This window comes from Macaca nemestrina, chromosome 15, assembly GCF_043159975.1.
Source record: "Macaca nemestrina isolate mMacNem1 chromosome 15, mMacNem.hap1, whole genome shotgun sequence".
NCBI lineage: Eukaryota > Metazoa > Chordata > Mammalia > Primates > Cercopithecidae > Macaca > Macaca nemestrina.
This window is the reverse complement of record NC_092139.1, coordinates 95,662,227-95,682,419: the sequence shown is the minus strand read 5'-3', so window position 1 is coordinate 95,682,419 and position 20,193 is coordinate 95,662,227. Positions and strand designations below refer to the sequence as shown.

Below are 20,193 nucleotides of genomic sequence, written 5' to 3'. Positions count from 1 at the left end.
GTAACATCAGTAACAAAAGGCAGGGTCAGGCTGTGTTCATATTCTGCTTTCAGGAGAACATCGTATGTGTCTTCTATTAATGCTCATTGGATGCTGTGCACGTGAGAAAGGAAAAATACTCTTTTGCCTTCTATATTTAACTATCAGGAAGAGCTTTGCCAGCCAAAGAATCAGGTTAGATAAGTTTATCAGCCAGGAGTTTTCCTTTGCAAAGCTGTGGATTTCAAATTTAGGAGGGTGACCAGATTAAGTTTCACTTGTTTTAGTGTTTCTGCCTGCCCAGCAAACCTGTCTCCTGCTGATAGCCATCACCTGAGCTCTTGCCAAGGCATCCTGGAAATCCTGGAAATGTTGCTACCAACACAGAATTTGAAGAGAAGGCTTATTCTACCTTGGCTGATTCAGCTCTTATCCTCATTTTATCTAGCTGTGTTGTTAGTATTCTTTTTTTTTTTTTTTTAAGAGATGGGTCTCACTAAGTTGCCCAGGCTAGATTCTTACTCCTGGGCTTAAGCAGTCCTCCTGCCTCAGTCTCCTGAGTAGCTCTTGTTAACATTCTTTTATAGACACCTGAAGCAAAATTGGGTGGGAGCAGTGGCTATCCCAGCACTTTAGGAGGCCAGGGTGGGTGACTCACTTGAGGTAGGTGGGTCAGGAACTGGATACCAGCCTGGGCAACATGGTGAAACCCCATCCCTACCAAAAAATACAAAAGCCAGCCGGGTTGTGGTGGCCTGTGCCTGTAGTCCCAGGTACTCTGGAGGCTGACTGAGGTGGATCACCTGAGCCTGGGGAGGTCAAGGCTGCAGTGAGCCGCCATTGGACTCCAGTCTGGGGAACAGAGTGAGACCCTGTCTCAAAACAAAAACACAAAAGTAAAATGACCCTCCAGGACTCCTTAGGATAGTGGAATTATCCGTCTTCTATGTTTCCTTAAATTTCTCTATCTGGTTTCAGGTTTAAGGTTAGCTGAGCAACTGGGCCGAAGAGAAGATGAGGCAAAAATTCGCCATGGCCTTGGCCTCTCCCTTTGGGCTAGTGGAAACTTGGAGGAGGCCCAACACCAGGTAAGCAGAACCCCTGACTGAAGTGGATTTTTTGTTTCCAGAAGCATGGGAGACCTTAGGATTACTATCCTAGTAGTGATGGCATTTACAAGAGGCACTGACTTCTACCCTTGGGCTAAGGTGTATGATTTCCAGCCTGTACTAGCCCAGAAGTATTTGAACAATCAGTAAAGATTTTTGCTCACTCATGTGATAGATTTCTCAATAATTTCTTAAGAATTCTTGTATTAAGTGCTATTGCTCCCCATTAAACATTAATATGAAATTCATTTCATGACAGAAGGAAAACAAGAATTCATAATTAAATTTCATGTTTCTAGATATATTAATAGATATAACTTCTCTCTTTCCCTCTTTTACAATAAGGCCATATTTCTGCATATATGCAATTAGTTGAAGGAAAGTCCCTTGTCATGCTGGCCCTGGAGAGTAGAAAGATCCCTTGAGTTATGGGCCTCCTCTGTTAGGTTGGAGGAGCAGTGAGATGGCTGCATCTAAGATCACACGCTCATCCAGATAGCGAGCATGTGAGTGGTGACTGCAGAGGACATTGTGCTAGGCAGAGAGGAACAAGGATAAGGACATCGAGACTCCTATCCAGAGGTGCTCACTAGAGTTGAAGCGATGCGACTGAATTTGCACCATAGCATTCTAGAATGTTAGGGTGTTTTACTGTACTTTGAAAATGATTAAAGGCAATGTAAAGGATTAATTCTCTAATTTCGTGGTTTATTATAAAAAGTAAAACCTGTGTTGATCTTGTGATTTGCAATTTTCAAAGTACTTATTATAGCTCAATGAATTTGATCCTTAAAATAACCCTGTGAGGTAGAAACTATCCTCTTTATAGAGAGGAGGAAATTGAGTCTCTGAGTCTTGCCAAAAGTCACACAGCCAATTAGTGGCAGAGTTAGGAACATATTCTCTTACCGCTCTCTGGGTCTATGTCTCTTAGTCTTAGAATTCTGTACTTGATCTTAGCCAAAAGGCTGAGAAGCAAGTAGTCTTAGAATTCTGCTTTTTAAGTTTGGATAAATTTAAAATTTGATACTGAGTTTCCAGCATATAAGTATCAGAGTCATCTTAGACAGTGTGGCATGAGGGGAAAAAAAAAAAAAAGAAAATATCAGAGTCAGAAAAGTCTGTAGCCTCACTGATGGAGAAGCCTGTTAGAGCATCAGGACAGTGACTCCGTTCGGAATAGCAATTATCTGGTCCTCAGAGTGTCTATGTGAGTGGGCATGGCTGCTTGAAGAGCTTGCCCAGTGATGATCTGACCCTGGGGCACTGAACCATCTGCAAAGAGCTATCATCCTTCAGAGAGTGTGGCGCTCTCTTCCCCTCAGGCTTGTTCATTTCCAGCATGCCTCCACCATACCTGTTCTCACTCCCATCCTTCCTCACCATGAGGCGTGAGGGTGGTGAATTGTGGTTGCCTGATGACAAGAGGAGAGGCTTTTTGTTTTAATAGAAATCAGCACTTGGTGGATTAATATCTGTTTTAATATCTTTAAGACCATAAGTCTATAATTCCTGTCTTTTAGATCCCCTTATTTGTCAAAAATTGATTATATAAACTGTAATTTACTAGGTATGATCTGATGCCTTTTCAGGTCCACAAGGACCTACCTGGTGTCAGGTTCTAACTGAGGTCCAAGGGGAGTCAGTGGGCGAGTGGCAGGTAGCTGGAAAAACACTCGAGGAAGTGTAGACAGTTTCACCATGGCTTTACTTTCTCTGGGCATGAGCAAGCCCGGGCGTGAGCCATGTATACGGCGTTAGCAGGGTAATTATACCTTTTAAAGACAATGGTGGCTGTGATCACATAGGTGGTCACCTAATGCGCCTCACGTGGTGTGGTTACATAACTAGCAGAGTTGTGCGCCTGTGCTCCAAACTCACTGAGTCATGCTGGACTGGATGTCTGCCTTGGCCTGTTCTTGACCACAGCACATCCATTTTCCTTACACCTGGACATAAGACTCTTCCTTTCAGATCTTTAAAAAATATTTAGGGTGTGCACAAAGATATGAGCAAAAGTTGTCTCTAGTCTGTAAACAGCTGGACCTTGGTTTCTGGGGAATGGATGATGTTCTTTCTCCCTCCTTGCAGCTTTATAGGGCATCAGCCTTGTTTGAAACGATCCGACACGAGGCACAGCTGAGCACGGACTACAAACTCTCCCTCTTTGACCTGCAGACATCATCCTACCAGGCCTTGCAGCGGGTGCTCGTCACCTTAGGTGAGAACAGTAGGGGTTACTCCTTGCTTATGTGTGCACTAGCGTGCACGGGTGCACGTCCGTGTGTCCAAGTTGTTTAGTGACAGCTGTGAAGAAGCATGATTTGTTTTAACAACAGATTATGAAGCCATAACTGTAACCAGTCATTGAACATTCATTCATTTATTCAACAAAGATTAGCAGAGCTGCTACCATGTGCCGAGTGCCTGCCCTGGGGATTACAGTCAAGAAGGCCTAGTTCCTGACCCCAAGAAGCTCTTAGCCTGTGGAGAGACATAAGTCAGTGAGTCCAGTACAGTGCTGATTGGCACTAGGATAAATTCAGATGCTGTGGAAATGAAGTCTCTTTAAAAAAAAAAAAAAAAAGACAAAAAAAGTTTAAATAGAGATGAGGTCTCACTATGTTGCCCAGCCTGGTCTCAAACTCCTAGGCTCAGGCAATCCTCCTGCCTTGGCCTCCCAAAGTGCTGAGATCACAGGTGTGAACCATCACACCCAGCCTAAAACAAAGTCTCTTGTCTGGTGAGTCCAGGAGCCAGAGAAAGTGTCCTTGAGACAGGGATGCTTGAACCAGTTGTGCCCTCCCCAGGTTCCCTCTTAACACTAGCGTGTGGTTCAAGCATCTGACTAAGAGGAAGTACCGGAGAAGACACCTGGCCTCTTCTCTATGTCCTCATCCACACACCTTTCAAGGTTGCTGTCTAATAAATGTTTTTGCCACCTGGGTCTGCCTCCTAGACTTGGCATAGTCAGTGATGATTCTCCCAAGCCTATGTGCCCCATCACACTGGGGCAGCATGCATCTTCTTTCACCCAGGACTTAACTAGTCAGCGAGTCCCTTCCAGCTCCCCTGTCATCTGCCTCTTCCCAGGAGATACTTATTGGAACTAACAAAGGCTTTGAATTTGGATGTTGAGGCCTTTTCGATAACCTGTCTTTTGCTGTATATATAGGAAGGACTCAAATTTCCTCTTGAAAAATGTATCTATTAAATGCATTCATTGCCTGCGATTACAGTTTATTATCTATTATAATCACAGTGTTAAGTCTGTCTAGCACTTAGGGGCCGATTTTCCAATGTGCACAGAAATTGTCCCTGCTGTTCCAGTTAATAACTTAATAGAGTAAAAGGAGACATTTACATACACACATATAAATCTCCACTTGCTTCTGATACCCAAACTGCAGGAAGCAAGGCATCCTTGAAGTGCTGTCACAGCTGCAGCATCTGGTCTGCTTCTGTCTGCTTTCTTTGGACACTGGTTATAGTAACCCTTCCATATTTACATTTATTACAAAAGTAAATCCTCTGCATTGTGTTCCTTCAGCACTTATAAACAATTCCTTTACATTTTTTGTGCTTTCATATTGGTGCATTAGCTTTTAAACTAGATTATAGACCAGTTTCTTAAGGAAAGTGGGATTCAAAATTCGATTAAAAGACAGGAAAAGCTTGAGATAGAGAGGCAATTTTAAAGATATAGAGACCTGAGAGGTTTAAACTCTTTGCCCCTGGGGATAAGGGAAAAAGTGTGTTGGAGCCCAGAATGGAATGAGATATCAGCTCCAACAACACTACTACTACCTGTTATACATGTGGTGATGTAAGTAGGCCTACCAGGCATCTTTTCATGTAGTGCTTCATTTAATCTTCAAACTAGCCCTTTGCGATAGGCAGGACAACTGTTAGCATCCCTCTTCTTGAGACAAGGCCAGTGAAAGGGAAGAGGGCACACCCAGGAGAGGGACTGGCATGCGTAAATGGACGGAAGTATAATCTGGGGAGAAATGGATAAGGCTGGACAATGTTATGCATAGAGGGCCCGCATGGAGGGAGGAGAGAGAGTCAGAAGACGCACAGACACTTTGTGAGGCTGAGACGGGTAGATCACTTGAGGCCAGGAGTTTGAGACCAGCCTGGCCAACGTGGTGAAACCCCATCTCTACTAAAAATACAAAAATTAGCCAGGCATGATGGCACATGCCTGTAATCCCAGCTACTTGGGAGGCTAAGGCAGGAGAATCGCTTGAACCCAGGGGGTCAGAGGTTGCAGTAAACTAAGATTGCATCACTATACTCCAGCCTGGGAGATAGAGTGACACCCTGTCTTAAAGAAAAGAAAAAAAGGACACATAGAGAGCCAAGTGACACCAATAAACCTGGTGTCAGAAGCCAGGCAGGAGGTTAAAAAAAAAAAAAAAAAAAAAAAAAAACCAGGTTAGGGAGCAACTCAGGAGGTGGAGCAGAGATGGCACAGGGCTAAGGACAAGTTCACTGAATTAGATCAGCTCTCTTGTGGCGCTGGCTGCAAGACAGGCGAAGGCCTGATGGCTTAGGGTAGTGTGGAATCAGTCATGCAGGACACTGCACCCACCATCTGAGGCAGGGAATTGAATTCGAAGCAGTGTGACTGAGATTCTGTCACATATTGGAGAGCAGAGGCAGTGAGGTTTCTGCCCAGGATTTGATGGCCGTCCCTGATAGGCCTCTCTAAGTAAGCACACTCACTGTGGACCCCTCAGCATATCTCTTTGTCTCCTAGGCCATCATGATGAAGCCCTGGCCGTGGCAGAAAGGGGACGGACAAGGGCATTTGCTGATCTTCTGGTGGAACGACAAACAGGACAACAGGACTCTGACCCCTACTCCCCAGTCACTATTGATCAGATCTTAGAGATGGTTAATGGCCAGAGGGGACTAGTGCTTTACTATTCCCTGGCTGCAGGCTATCTGTATAGCTGGCTGCTTGCTCCTGGGGCAGGTAAGATCTCTTTCTGTGGGAACAGGGCAATTAGAAGACTAGACCTGTAAAAGTCTAATGAATAGAGGTGGAAGAGGTGCATTATCATAGATCATCCTAAGGAACTGATGTCAGATTTTAGCAAAACCTCAGCGGCAGTGGATATGCTGTGGTGGGGCATTCAATTAATAAGACAGCCCAGCTTTCTCATTCCCCCAAGAAATCGCTGCTCATCACTGTTGAATGTGGAAGCATTTATCAAGGAAGACTAAGAGCAGACGAGTTAATTTCACTAGCAGCCCTGTGTGTAGGCAGCTGTTGTTCATTAGCTAATAAAGCGATGACTGCAAGACCTAACGAATTCTTTCTAGATATGGTTTAATAATTGTGACCCTTTGTCATGGCAAAGTTAAAGAGACTAAAATGATAATGGCAACTCTATCACAGGTTATAAATAAGTCCTATGCTTGAAATTTCTGAGTTTAACAGAACCCATTTTTAACCGGTTCTGCTGTAAATCTATTTCAGAAGTAAAAATCTCCTTTGATTAAATCAGCATTAAATGTTCAGGCTGTAACACTTTCACTAAATACAGAAACAGTAATTAGCTGTTAGGGCCATATTTTTTGCATAATAAAATGCTGATGGCTTTACCAAGTTGGAGACACACCAGATCCAATTAGAGTTTATTGACTGGGGAAGTGGATCTTATAATTGGTAATCTTAAAGAATGGGCTTCTTGAATATCTGTAAGCCAATTTCAAAAACTTTAACTGCCAGCGAGAATTGACAAGATTTTCTTGATTATGTTTCTATCCCTTTGATTAAAAAAAAAAAAAAAATGATGGCTGGATGACAGCTCCCAGATGCTTTTAGGCTCTGAACATTTGTGCCTATACATTCTATACCTCGGCATTGTTTTAAATAATTTTTTCTCTTTAGTTCCATGTTCTTTATGGGCTTTCCACAAAGAATGTTCTTACAGCTGACATTTTTAATGCTAAAGGTTTTAAATTGTGATTTTTACAGTGACTTGGTTAGTAAGCGTTGGCCACAGTGGAATCTTTGTGGATCCCAGCTCCCAGAGTGGCACTGATACCCGTGAGGACACAGTTGATGACTGGGAGGTATCAAACTCCTTCTCTCTGTGGTTGTTACATCTTGGGGACATGATTTGACAGGTGGTATATCTGAATTCCTGTAATAATGAGCCATGTATAATGAGGCTCCTATTGTTTCTTTTTCCATTCCTTTTTGCTCTTAATGAGGCTCTGAAGCTTTCACTGGGGGCGCTAATCCAATCAGAGAGGACTGGCGTTTTCCAGAGCTGACACACCTCATTACCATTTGAGAATATATCCTATTTATTGCCAGAAAACCACTGTGGACTGCCTCAATTTCATGCAGACATCATTTTTTGCTCCTTTAATTCATTAATAACCACTGACCAGTTAGTCTTATTTAAAAATGGTTTAAAATGTTTTTATCTGGCCTTTATACTACATGTTTATTATAATTTGCTTTTGTGAAATGAAAGCACTGTTGGAACACAATTTCCACTTGGCCAATTATATTTTTCTTTGAGATTTCAGTTTGTATAAGGAATATGTCTTGGCGTACTCATGCACTATTCCTGAAAGGAGACTTTCCCTAGTTGGTGCTTCTAAGAAGCATCTGTTTTGAAACACATATGAAGTCATCATAATTCCAGGAGCTTCTGAGACTGTATCTAGAATTCCTTGGTTTCAAGCACCACACCTAATGGTAAAAGCTGTGAAAAGGATAGTGACCAAAATAGAGAAAGCCCTCTTGAGACCTTGGATTTCAGGATTTTTTCACAGGGTTTGCAGGATGGCATGCTTGTCAAAGAAGTCACATACCATTGGCAGTCCTGTCCCCTGCCTTCAACTTCTCCTTTCCCTGACCCTAATTGTGTATAATGTCAGCTGTGCCTGTTTTGCTTCAGGAATTCTGAAGTTTAATGAACACTACCTGGGTGAGAACACAGTGGAAAACTCAAGTGACTTCCAGGCCAGCAGCAGTGCAACCCTTCCAACAGCAACTGGCTCAGCCCTGGAGCATCACATTGCCAGTGTCCGGGAGGCCCTGGGGGTGGAGTCTCACTACTCAAGGTAGGTAGTAAAACATCCCCAAGCCCATTTTCAGATAAATCTCAGGGTATTATTTTTTGTAAACATTCTATTTGAACTAACAGAAGAAATCTTTTGGAATTCATGTGGTTGTGCTCAGTCTGTTCACAGCTGCTGCAGCAGAAACAAATATGTGTCTCTGGAGTGTAAGCCCCTTAGTGGTCTGTCTTTATTCTTTTTTGGTGATTTTCCATCAGATGGGGAAGGGCCTCATCAGACATGCCCATTCCTCTAAGCAGGATTTGTAAACTGTTTAAACATAAACGTGGCTTTGAATTTAACATACCAGCCAATTAGAACTGAGATTATTTTTTGTTATAAACAAATTATAATGAGTTTGTTTGTACTATAGCTGAACACCTATTTGAGAGAGTAATTTAGTACCAGTGACAGGATATGTGCACAGATCTGTGAGCTGAGGGGTGAGGTGAAAGGAGCTGAACTCTCAAATGTGAAGAATAGATCAGGGAACTGCTTTTTGCAAAGGTTGTAAAAGGTATAAGCTTATGGAAACATTTTATCATAATGATTGACTATTTTACATATGAAAAAATAATTTCCACAAGCACCCTGCTTCTAGGGGAAATCAAAGGAAGAGGGTACCTTAGAGCTGGGTTGTAACCAGATTTCCCAGGCATCTCCGTTCTCCATCCAGTGATTACCAAGAATCCAGAAGATCTGTGTGTCAGAGAATCTGCTGTGTTAGCTTGTATCAGGTCCCAAGAATCTCTGCTCATCTCCTGAATGATTTCATTTGTAATCATGAAAATCCTTAGGTAATTCTGTGATTTATTTAGAGATGCTTCACCCAGATTTCCAAGTATGTGGTGGTTGCTGCCAGCAGCTGGACTGATCTTTGGGATGCTTATTAAGTTGGTGAAGAAAGAGTTAGTTGAAAAATAATTATTGAATAATGTAATGTCAATATTGGAAGGGGCTGTAGTAGTCATCTCGTCCAACCCCTTTATTTAACAGAAGTTAACACTGAAATAGGACTTGCTGACAGCCAAGTTAATGTCAGAGCCAGGATCAAAACAGTCTAGATCTCACCCAGACTTCCAGGCCAGTGCTTGTTCTGTTTCTGATTTTCAAAATTAATATCATATTTTGAGAAAATAGCCAAATATAAGAATTTCATTTCTAGCTTCTGTTTTTATGAAGTAGGAACAGGCTTTAGCCACATGCACACGTGCTTCTCTTATTTATCCTATGACTGCTGTGCATCCTGAAGTATCCCCATCCTTAACAACCCAGGCAACAGTTTGGCAATTACAGGGGTTGACAGGGTGGTAACTCCCAAGAACTTGGAAGTAAGACTGTCCTCTGAGATTGAAATTATAAATGACCATAATGAACTAGGTTAGACATTAGACCAGAGGTATACAAAGCTGCTTCAGCAGACAGAAATTCAGGCCAGTGTGATTAGACTATAACCTGACCAAAGGTATTACATGTCCCAAGTGAGAGTTAGAGGGGCATGATTGGCCAGCAATAGAAACCCAAAAGTAGGAGAGCCAGCAGGGCAGGCTTTGGCAGTGTTCATTTCTAACACTATCAAAAGTAGAGAAAATCTTGGTTTAGGAACACAAAGTCCCATCGAAAAGGCTGACCCCATGGTGGACATGCAGTTGCCATGTTCTCTTAGTCCCCCCACTGTCCCTCCTTCCACAAGTATTTTGAGTGCTCACTCTGTGTAAGGTACTATGCTAGAGATCAAGGATCCTGATGAAAAAGCAGACATAGCCCCTACTATCCCAAAACTGAGGGGCAAGCTCTGAAGTGTGGCCTTCTAAGTTTGAAAACCTGATTGATGTTGCTAACATGCCCAAAGAGGGTTTGCCTCTTGGGAGTGAACTTTCATTAACCAAGCTCAAAGAAAGTTGTACAAACTAGAATGCCAGGTATTATGTACATTCTTTATCTGCAAGTATATTTATATGAGAAACCAAATGATAGTTAGAAAGGTTGACAAGAAGCATGGGACCTGAACAAGGGAAGGCAGGAGAACCATCTGAGAGATCTTCTCCACCAAGGGCTGCTGAAGACCTTTGTGTATACTGCCTGGGGTAACCTTTGGCAGTTTAATTCTCCTCATCCTCTGAGCTCAGTTCAAATATTCCCTCCTTAAGGAAGCCTCTACAACTCCCAACATAGGTTTCCCTACCCCTTATGCCCATTTGTACATTCTCATTATACCCAACATTTTCATGTAAGCACTTACTACAATTTTAATTGAAAGGTTTTGTATACTCTCTTGTTTACTCTTTTTCATTTCTGTGAGAACAGGGGCTATGTCTGCCTTATTCATCAGGATCCCTAATCTTTAGCATAGTACCTTATAGAGTAAGCACTCAAATACTTATGGGAGGAGGGACAGCAGGGATCTAAGAGAGCACGGTGACCACATGTCCACCATGGGGTCAGCCTTGCTGATGGGACTTTGTGTCCCTAAGCCAAGATTCTCCCTCCTTTTGATAGTGTTAGAAATGGGTACTGCCAGAGTCTGCCCTCCTAGATTTCCCTTTTTTGTGTTTCTACTGCTGGCCACCAAGATTCTAAAGGTACTTGAGTGTATGACACCTGCCATTTGAAACCTCTGCATACATGAAGGTGGCCTCTCCCTTCTGGCAATGTGGGGGCCACATCCAAGTCATCTCAGTCTAAACCAAACATTCATGGGGCTCAGCCTGCATGAAAATGTAAATTTTACCTAATTCAAATTTCCAGATATCTAGATTAAAATTCACCAGGAGAAAGAAGAGGATTACCCTTGGTCTCACTCTTCCCTGCTCCTCACTGGATGTCATGGTTGAACTTTAAATACCTGTGTCTAAGCAGTTCTTTTCTAAGATGCTGGAGGTTCAGTAATTCTGTTTCCAGGTGCCTTTTGAATTTGAAAATGTCTTTTGAGTTATAGTTCATCTCTTTATCAATGGTAGAGAGACAGGAAAGACTGCAGCTTGCTTGTGTTTCCCATGTTAACCATTTCCCCTCTGCTCTACACAGAGAGCTTACAAGTTCTTATGAGTCCTTAGGATCTCCAGCAGGTTATGTGGCTTGACATTCAGCATCACTTTGTTGGGCTGCCCTCGGTGGCCTAGATCTTCCCCTTAGACTGCTAGAAATAAGGTTTTTCCTATTGCTTCGGAGTAGTCTTGTTAGAGATTTGTTCGTATTTTGTGAGCTTAAACTCATATTGTTGATTATAATATTAAAATTAAACCCTTTATTGGCGTGGTTTGAATTTACTGGAATGGAGTGTTTGTGAGAGCAATTCGTATCTCCTAGTTTCATGAAAACAGTAAGAAAATTTCATTGAAGTATTATTTTTCATCTATAAATTTGGTAAATATTTTTTAAAACCGTAATGCTCAATGAGATTAAGGATGCAGTGAATGACCTGGCTCATATCGTAGGGATATACCTTGATTTTGCATTTCTAAAAACAAATTGCCAATAGTATAAAAAATCTTTTTACATGTTTATGCCCTTTGATCTCAAAATTATTTATTTTAGAAATGGAGCAAAGATCTGTACATACTAGTATCTGTCCTAAGTTTATATATTATAGAAGACATTGAAAACAAACCAAATATACAACAATAATTAAATTACAAATTATTTTATATCTATTCAATATGTTATGTTGAATTAAAATTATGTTTACAAAGAATTTTAATCAAATAGCCAAATGTTTAATCACATAGACAAAATATTAAGTGAAAAAATAGGATATAGAATTACTGTGTATAGTATAATTTAAATTTTGTCATACAAAATATGGGTATGAAAAGAAAAATTCTTGGAAAGAGACTAGGCTATATTTTAGTGGTGATTATAAATGAATGGTGGAATTATGGATGCTTGTTATTTTATTTTACAATTAGGCATGTAGTACTTTTAAATGAGAAATAAATAGCCATGAATAAACAATTCTGTCATATCAAAGGGAGAAAGAAAACCTTTTTGTAATTTGGCTTTACAGAGAATAAAACCCCAGTGTCAGAGCCTGTCACCATGATCTAGTGCTAGGAAGGCATTCTGGGTTTATTTTCTATTCTTGTCTCTTGGTGAATACTGTATTTCAACCACTAGGCCTTCTTCTCTGCTCTCTAAATGTACCCTGTAATTTCTGTCTCTCTACTGTAGCTCAGGGGTCTCTGAGCTCTGGATCTGTATATGTAGCTGTCAATAAACATCTATGTCTGGATATCTTCCAGGCATCTCTGGTCTAAAACACCTAAAGCCTAACTCTTTAATGTCTCCATTTCTACTTTAATCTTTATCCTGATTCCTGCACCATCATATAACTAGTTGCTTAAGACAAAAAAAATGAATCATCATCCATTATTTTCTCTTTCCCTCATTCTAATCAATTTATCTTGCAGATTTGTAGAAATATATTTCTGTAAAATATATTTTGAACAACCTACCAAGACTGAATTATGAAGAAATAAAATATCTAAACAGATCTATAACTAGTGAGAAGATTAAATCAGTAACCAATAACCTCCCAATAAAGAAAAGTTTGGGACTAGATGTATTCACTGGGGAATTCTACCAGACATTTAGGGAAGAATTAACACCAATCCTTTTCAAATTCTTTTTTAAAATTAAAGAGTAAAGAACGTTACTAATTTATTTTATGAGGCCAGAGTTACCATGATGCCAAAATCAGGCAAAGATACCACAAGTAAAACAACTGTAGATCAATATTTATCATAAAAAAATTAATGCAAAAATCCTCAAAAAATACTAGCAAACTGAATTCAATAATACATTAAAAGGATTCTGTACCATGACTGTGTGGGATTTACTCTTGGAATGTAAGGATGGTTCACCTATGAATATCAATCAGCATAATATACCACATTAACAGAATGAAGGACAAAAAACACATGATCATTTGAGTTGATGCAGAAAAGCATTTGACAAAATTTAACACCCTTTCATGATAAAAACCATACTGCAAGCTAGTAAAAGGAAATTACCTCAACATAGTGAAGGCCATATATGAAAAATCCACAGCTAACATCATACTAAGGGGCAATAATTTGAAAATATTTCATGTAAGACTAGGAACAAGGCAAGGATGCCTTCTTTTGTCATATCTCCAATACAGTAGTGGAAGTACTAGCCAGAGCAGTTAAATAAGGAAAGGAAATAAATATCTAAATTGAAAAGGAAAGAGTAAAATTATCTGTGTTCAGAGATGACATGATCTTATATGTAGAAAACTCAAAAGATTCTACCAAAAAACTATTAAAGCTAATAAACAAATTTAGTAAATCTGCAGGATATGAAATCAATGAACAAAAATCAAGTGTGTTTCTATACACTAACAGTGAAAAATCTGAAGAGGAAATTCAGAAAATAATCCCACTTACCAAAGCATCAAAAAGAACAAAATACTCAGGAATAAACTTAACCAAGGAAGGGAAAGATCCATATACTGAAAACTACAAACATTTCTGAAAGAAATTAAGACACAAATAAATGGGAAGATATCCTATGATCATGGACTACAAGAGTTAATCCTGTTAAAAAGCATCCATACTATCCAAAGTGATCTACAGATTCAGGGTAATCCCTAGCAAAATCCTAGTGGCAGCTGGGCTCAGTGGCTCACGCCTGTAATACCGGCACTTTCGGAGGCCAAGGCGGGTGGATCGTCTGAATTCAGTCAGGAGTTCCAGACCAGCCTGGCCAACATGGTGAAACCTCATCTCTACTAAATATGCAAAATTAGCTGGGCTTGGTGGCGCATGCCTGTAATCCCAGCTACTCAGGAGGCTAAAGGGGGAGAATCACTTGAACCCAGGAGGCAGAGGTTGCAGTGAGCCAAGATCACCTCACTGCACTCCAACCTAGGCAATAGAGTGAGGCTCCATCTGAAAAAGAAAAAAACCTTGTGGCATACTTTCACAGAAATAGAAAAAAATTCTAAAATTTATTTGGAATCTCAGAGGACCCCACATAGCTAAGGCAATCTTAAGGAAAAAAAATAAAGCTGGAGGCATCATACTTCCTGATTTCAAAATATTATTACAATTAGCGGGGTGTGGTGGCATGCGCCTGTAATCCCAGCTACTTGGGGGGATGAGGCGTGAGAATCGCTTGAAGCTGGAAGGAAGAGGTTGCAGTGAGCCAAGATCGTGCCACTGCACTCCAGCCTGGGCAACAGAGACTTCATCTCCAAAAAATATATATGTCCATATATATGCACATATATATGTATTTATTTCCATCTTATATATAATTGTATTATATAAATATATATGTACATATGTGTATTTCTTTGTTACAGTTTTCAAAACAATATGATACTGATATAAAGACAAACATATAAACCAATGAAATAGAATGAATAGCCCAGAAATAAACCCTTATGTGTATGTCAAATGATCTTCCACAAAGGCAACACAATGGGGAGAGAACAATTTCGTCAATAAATGGTGTTAGGAAAAGTGGATATCCACATGCAAAAGGAAAAACATTGGACCCTTATTTATATAACATACAAAAATTAACTCAAAATGGATTAAAGACCTAAACATAAGACCTGAAAGTATAAAACTCCTAGAAGAAAACGTAGAGGAAAAGCTACTTGACATGGAACTTGGCAATGGTTATTGGTATGATACCAAAAGCACAGGCAACAAAGGAAAAATAGAGAAAGAGGACCATTTCAAACTTCTTAAAAACTTCTGTGCTGCAAAGGAAATAACATTGTGAAAAGGCAACCTATGAATGGGAGAAATTATTTGCAAACCATGTATCTGATAATATCCAGAATATATAAAAACTCCTACAACTTATCAACAACAACAACAAAATCCAATTTAAAAATGGGCAAAGGACCTAAGTAGACATTTCTTCAAAGAGGTATACAAATGAACAACAAGCATATGTAAAGATGTTCAACATTACTAATCATCAGCAAAATGCAAATCAACAGCATAATGAGAAACCTTTTTCCTCATTAGGATGGTCACTTTCAAAAAAATAGAAAATAAGCAGTGTTGGCCGGGATGTGGAAAAATTGGAACCCTTGTGCATTGTTGGTGGGAATGTAAAATAGTGCAGCTACTATAGAAAACAGATGGACATTCCTCAAAAAATTAAAAATAGAATTTAGTAAACAATACAGCAATCCCATTACTGGGTATATACAAAAGAATTGAAACCATGATCTCAGAGATATTGGCACACCCATATTCATTGCAGTACTACTCATAATAGCCAGGGGGTAGGAGCAACCTAAAAGTCCACCTATGGATAAACAGATTTTTTAAATGTGGTGTATACAATGGAATATTACTCAGCCTTATAAAAGAAGAAAATCGGCTGGGCATGGTGGCTCGTGCCTGTAATCTCCACACTTTGAGAGGCCGAGGCAGGAGGATCGCTTGAGCCCATGAGTTCCTGACTTCCCTGGGCAACACAGTGAGACCCTGTCTCTACAAAAAAAATTTTTTTTAACTAGCCAGATGCAGTGGTGCACCTATAGTACCAGCTACTCAGGAGGCTAAGGTAGGGGGGTCATGAGTCCGGGAGGTCGAGGCTATAGTGAGCCGTGATTGTGCCACTGTACACCAGCCTAGGTGATAGAGCGAGACTCTATCGGGGAAGAAAAGGAAGAAGAGAATCCTGTCACATGCTACAACATGGATGAATTTTGAGGTCATTATGCTAAGTTAAATAAGCCAATCACAAAAGACAAATACTACATGATTTCATTTAGTAATATTTGTCTTTTTGTGTGTGATTGGCTTATTTCACAATAAGGTATCTGAAGTAGCCAAGCTCTTAGAAACAGGAACTACAATGGTAGTCCTCAGGGATGGGTAGGAGGAGTAAAGGGGAGTTGTTTAATGGATATAGGGTTTCAGTTTTATAAGATGAAAAATTTCTCAAGATTTGTTGCACACAAGATACATATAGTTAACACTACCATATACTTAAAATGGTTATGAGAATAAATTTTATGTTATGTTTTTTACCAAAAAGTTTTAAAGTATTTTAAAAATACATATTTAATCAATCCACTTCTGTCTCCACTGCTACGTGTACAGTGCAGGTCACCATCATCTCTATCCTAAACCACTGCTACCACTTCCTGTCTGATCTCTCTTCTCCCTCTCCCTCTCATGGCTTTCCAAACCCATTCGCTAGAGTGGTGGTCTTTCAAAGATGTATTTGGGATTCTGTTTCCTTGCCCTTCTACCCACCACAAAGCTTGCCAAACACACTTCAATGTCTTCAGAGTTTCTGATGGTCTTTAGACTCCAGCTCACTTTCCTTATGCTGACCTATATGCCTGTGTGATCTAGCCTCTACCCACCCTTCAACAGCACTTATAATCCTTCTTCAACTTCGCATTTCCATGTGACCCCTGGCCTCCTTTCACCTCCTAGTTTACACCAAGGGCTTTCCCACCTTAGAGTTATCCACGTGCTCTTCCTTTTCTCAGTAAAGTTCTGCCCCCTGCTCTTGGTGTGGCTGGTTCCTTTCATCCTTCAAATTCCTACCTTCTCAGAAAAGCCTTTCAGAAGCTCCGTTGTTAGTTTCATTCACCTCTTTGTGTTCCCTGTCTCTAGGGCAGCTCTGGAACATAGTAGATGCTTAAGAAATGTTTGCATGAACAACTGACTAGTTCTCCGAATGAAGTGCTTCTCCCTTCTGCCTGAACTTTTTTTATGGACTATATTTTCCTGTGATAGTCTAATCACCCTTTGGAGCTCTGTTTATATTTCACACTGCTTTCATCAGAATTATTCCCATCCTTGTTGGTCCACATCAGGTCTTTGCTCCCCTCTGTGTACCTAATAATAGCACTTATTTTGTTTTTTCCAGTTTTATATTTATGTAGTTTGTATGCCTTTCCAAGCAGATGGTGACGCCCTAGAGGGTAGGTGCTGTGTCCTTCTTTCTGAATTCTCACTAACACAGTACCTGACTCATGGTTAGACATCAGTAAGTTTGAAATTTAGTCACCAGAAGATGTTCTGTAGGCAGACTCCATTTGTGCTGGGCTAGTGTTTGTAAAATGCACTGCGCCCCTAGAAACTGAGTCTCTATGCCTTGGGGGACACCTTTATTCAGTTACCCGCAGCCTAGCCTTGGTGTCCTTGTTATTCTGCAGACTGTTTTTGCTCTCCTTAATGGCATCTTGCTGCTGAAAGGAAGTAAAATGCTACAAAGGAGTTTCTGAAAATGGATTTAAAAATAAAATAAGTGCTTTTATTAAGTGTTTAATAAGAACTTCCAGTCGCTTCCTCCCAGATCAAAAGAGGCGTAGATTGAAACCACTATATAGAACATAAGCCTCCCATAAGGGAGATGTTATGAATTTCAAAACACATCTTCAGTTTTTAATTCTGATACTTAGCCAGCATCTTGCAGTATGTAAATTGTTCCCTGGCCTCCTAGAACGGTGCAGTGGCACTTTAGGGAATCTAAGACTGGGTAGGGCTTTGTTCAGTAGTAGGTCAGGTCTGGAAGGAGCACTCCCAAGGGGTTTTTAACAAATTGCAATTGTAGACTGCCCTTTTAATGGGGTAAATGTTCCTTCATTGTAAAAGAATATTAAACCTTGATAAACTATAGCTGTTAACGTTTTTTCCCTTTTGGTGTTTTTCTATATTTACAAATTTTCTACAGTGAAAGTTATGTTTGTAATCAAATACATTTTCTTATTTCAAAATCCTGATTAATTTAGATTATACTTGTTCATAATGCTGACAACTCCATTGATTCTACACTGATAACAAGCGGCAAATATTAACAAGTCTGACAATATCAAGTATTGGAGGGTCAAATGACTGGTGGGAGAGTAAATTGGCATAACCACATCAGAAGAAGCTTGTCATGACCATCTAAAGTTGAATATTAGCCAGGTGAGGTGGCTCATACCTGTAATCCCAGCACTTTAGGAGGTTGAAGTGGTAGGATCACTTGAGCCCAGGAGTTTGAGGCTGCAGTGAGCTATGATTACACCATTACATTCCAACCTGGATGACAGAATGAGACCCTGACTCAGTAAATAAATAAATAGATCACATATGTACATACCCTTTACACTTGGGTGTAATATCCAAGAGAAAGTCTTGTGCATGAACAAGAATCTTCAAAGCTGCACTGTAAACAATAGCAAAATTCTGGAAACAACCCACATGTAGTGAGAGAGTAGATGAATAAATAGAGGTGCAATCCTAAAATGGACTGTTAGGTTTCAACAACAAATGAGCCACTGTGAACCCTAAGATAGTGGCTACATAATAGAACTATAATAATTAATAAGTGAAAAAGTAAATTCTAAAACATTACCTACAGGATGACATCTTTTTAATAGTTAAAGACAATAATAAAAATATACTTTTCAGAATACAGAAAGATGCAATAAAACCTGTATAGAAAGGACAACCAGGGAGTGATTGCTGTGGGATTAGGGATGGGACCTACCTCAGGCTAGGAATGGACTCACTGGGAAGTAACAAATGATTAGAGGTATGTTATTCTCAAGATCCTGGCTTTTGTTTTGGGTAATGGTTTTGTGCATGTTTATTACATTATTTAAAATTACAAAATAAATAAATGAAAGCAGCGATGTGGTGGCACACACCTGAAGTCCCAGCTACTTGCAAGGCTAAGGTGAGAGGGTCACTTGAACCCAGGAGTTTGGGGCTGCAGTGAGCTATGGTTGTGCCACTGCACTCCAGCCTGGGCAACAGAATGAGACCCCGTCTCTGAATGAATGAAAAAATGAATGCATGAATGAATACAGACTGTGCATGATGGAAGAGTGTCACAATCCAAAGATTACGTATGATTAATACAATTCCAGAGAGATTCCCTTTTACCCCCCTACTTCAGCTCCCCAAAAAGAGAGAAGACAGGGGTTTTTAAGCAAATGAATTACAAAAGCAGGATTGCAACTCATCTTTAATATATCGATGTAAATGAACAGTTGATAGACTGATTCAAATCATTTCTATCTGTTCTTTAAAGCAGTCCCCATGCACTGGTGACTATGCCATTGCTGCATCATTAGCCTCATTCAATGTGCAGTAGGTCTTTGAACATTTAAAATTGTCATTATAAGTATTTCTAATTAAGGATTTTTGCTAATTGAGACTGACCTCCCAATTCATCCAAATTGTTAAGTTTTACTTTACAAGACAAATGTTTTTTCTTACCCCCAATCCTTTCCAGAACTCTGTGGAGAAAAGGTAGATAGAATATATTTTGGCACTTATTTTATTCCTTAAAACAAAGAGTTTCCAATTTCATTCTAAACGAGGGTACTGCCATTTTGAAAATATTTTATGAGCATGTAGTCTGTGCCAGGGCTGATGCTGGGCCTGGAGATATATGCATGAATAATAGCTGGAATTCTTGCCCTTACAGTAGCTCATGGTGTGGAGCATGCAACAAACGTGTAAATTATTAATCTACCACGTGAGAACTGTTCTGATAAAGTCGGAACAAAGAGGGCTGTGCCTCGCTCTGCCTACTTGGGGAGTGAGGCAGTGATTCAAGAGGCTTCCAAGGAGGTGACATTTTAACTGGGCCCTAAAGGGTAGGGGGAGAAAAGCCATTCCAGGCAGAGGAGTTTCTCACCAGGCAAGGGCATGGAGGAAAGAAAGGGTCCAGACATTCCAGATGTTGAATGGTGTTTGCAGGAGGAAGATAGTCTGTCCTTTGCTGCAGGGATTGTAGCTTGCTACATCACAGTTCCCCAGCTTCTGCTTCCTGATGCTCACCCCTTTCTTGTAAGATCCAAAGTTGAGCTCCTTCTCAAATAGGATGGGATTTCCTGGCTGAGTCTCTGTGTTCTGTCTTGTTGTGGCCTCCTCTCCTATCGTGGCTGGCTTCCAAAAGGCAGGCATAGCCTTATCTGTGAAGCAACTCACTCAGGCTCAGCTATATCTGCTTGAGGAAAAAAAAAAAGTTGATGCCACATTAGGGACTAGAGCACTAAAGAGACGCA

At 40.3% G+C, this 20,193-nt stretch overlaps 1 protein-coding gene across 14 annotated transcripts in view; it reads left to right on the top strand.

Moving 5' to 3' along the window:
* The window catches only part of LOC105495739 (tetratricopeptide repeat domain 28), a 715,636-nt gene that overhangs the window by 606,500 nt on the left and 88,943 nt on the right, over window positions 1-20,193 (top strand). For all 14 annotated transcript variants that reach the window (XR_011614279.1, XM_071080884.1, XM_071080883.1 and 11 more), the window contains 4 exons: window positions 958-1,067; window positions 3,180-3,309; window positions 5,854-6,072; window positions 8,018-8,183. Coding sequence is in view for 13 of the 14 variants with exons in the window: in XM_071080884.1 (XP_070936985.1) it covers window positions 958-1,067; window positions 3,180-3,309; window positions 5,854-6,072; window positions 8,018-8,183 (625 nt within the window). In the remaining variant the exon portion in view is untranslated. The remainder of the gene's footprint in view (window positions 1-957; window positions 1,068-3,179; window positions 3,310-5,853; window positions 6,073-8,017; window positions 8,184-20,193) is intronic.